Source organism: Mesitornis unicolor, unplaced genomic scaffold, assembly GCF_000695765.1.
Source record: "Mesitornis unicolor isolate BGI_N332 unplaced genomic scaffold, ASM69576v1 scaffold4175, whole genome shotgun sequence".
In the NCBI taxonomy this organism is placed as follows: domain Eukaryota; kingdom Metazoa; phylum Chordata; class Aves; order Mesitornithiformes; family Mesitornithidae; genus Mesitornis; species Mesitornis unicolor.
The window spans coordinates 34,120-34,409 of NW_010184716.1; the positions used below are offsets into that span (position 1 = coordinate 34,120).

The following is a 290-nucleotide window of genomic DNA, read 5'->3' on the forward strand; positions in this document are numbered from 1 at the left end:
TCACCTCGGTCATGGACGGTGGGGTTGGAGGCGCTGAGCACCGAGGGGATGGATGCGCCCATGTCCAGCTCCGTCAGCGTCAGCTCGTTCATGAAATACGGGAGCTGATGAAGGGAAACCACGCAGGGACGGTCACCGCAGTGCGGCACTGGGGACAGAGCTCCCCTGGCTGTTGCGCTGCCTCTCACCTTGATCTTGCTCAGCTTCTTCTGGATCTTGCTGGACACCTGCTCGGCCCAGTACGGCTCCCGGAGGAAGTCCCAGAAGATTCGCCCCACCAGCGCGTTCAT

The 290-nt window shown here is 62.1% G+C and overlaps 1 protein-coding gene across 1 annotated transcript in view; it reads right to left on the bottom strand.

Annotated features, from left to right (window-relative positions):
- Nucleotides 1–290, bottom strand: part of LOC104540705 (testis-expressed sequence 2 protein-like) — a gene marked incomplete at its 5' end in the record, with an annotated part of 3,526 nt that overhangs the window by 1,950 nt on the left and 1,286 nt on the right. Inside the window, 2 exons of the mRNA XM_010184571.1 lie at nucleotides 5–104; nucleotides 189–288. Coding sequence (XP_010182873.1) covers nucleotides 5–104; nucleotides 189–288 — 200 coding nt within the window. The remainder of the gene's footprint in view (nucleotides 1–4; nucleotides 105–188; nucleotides 289–290) is intronic.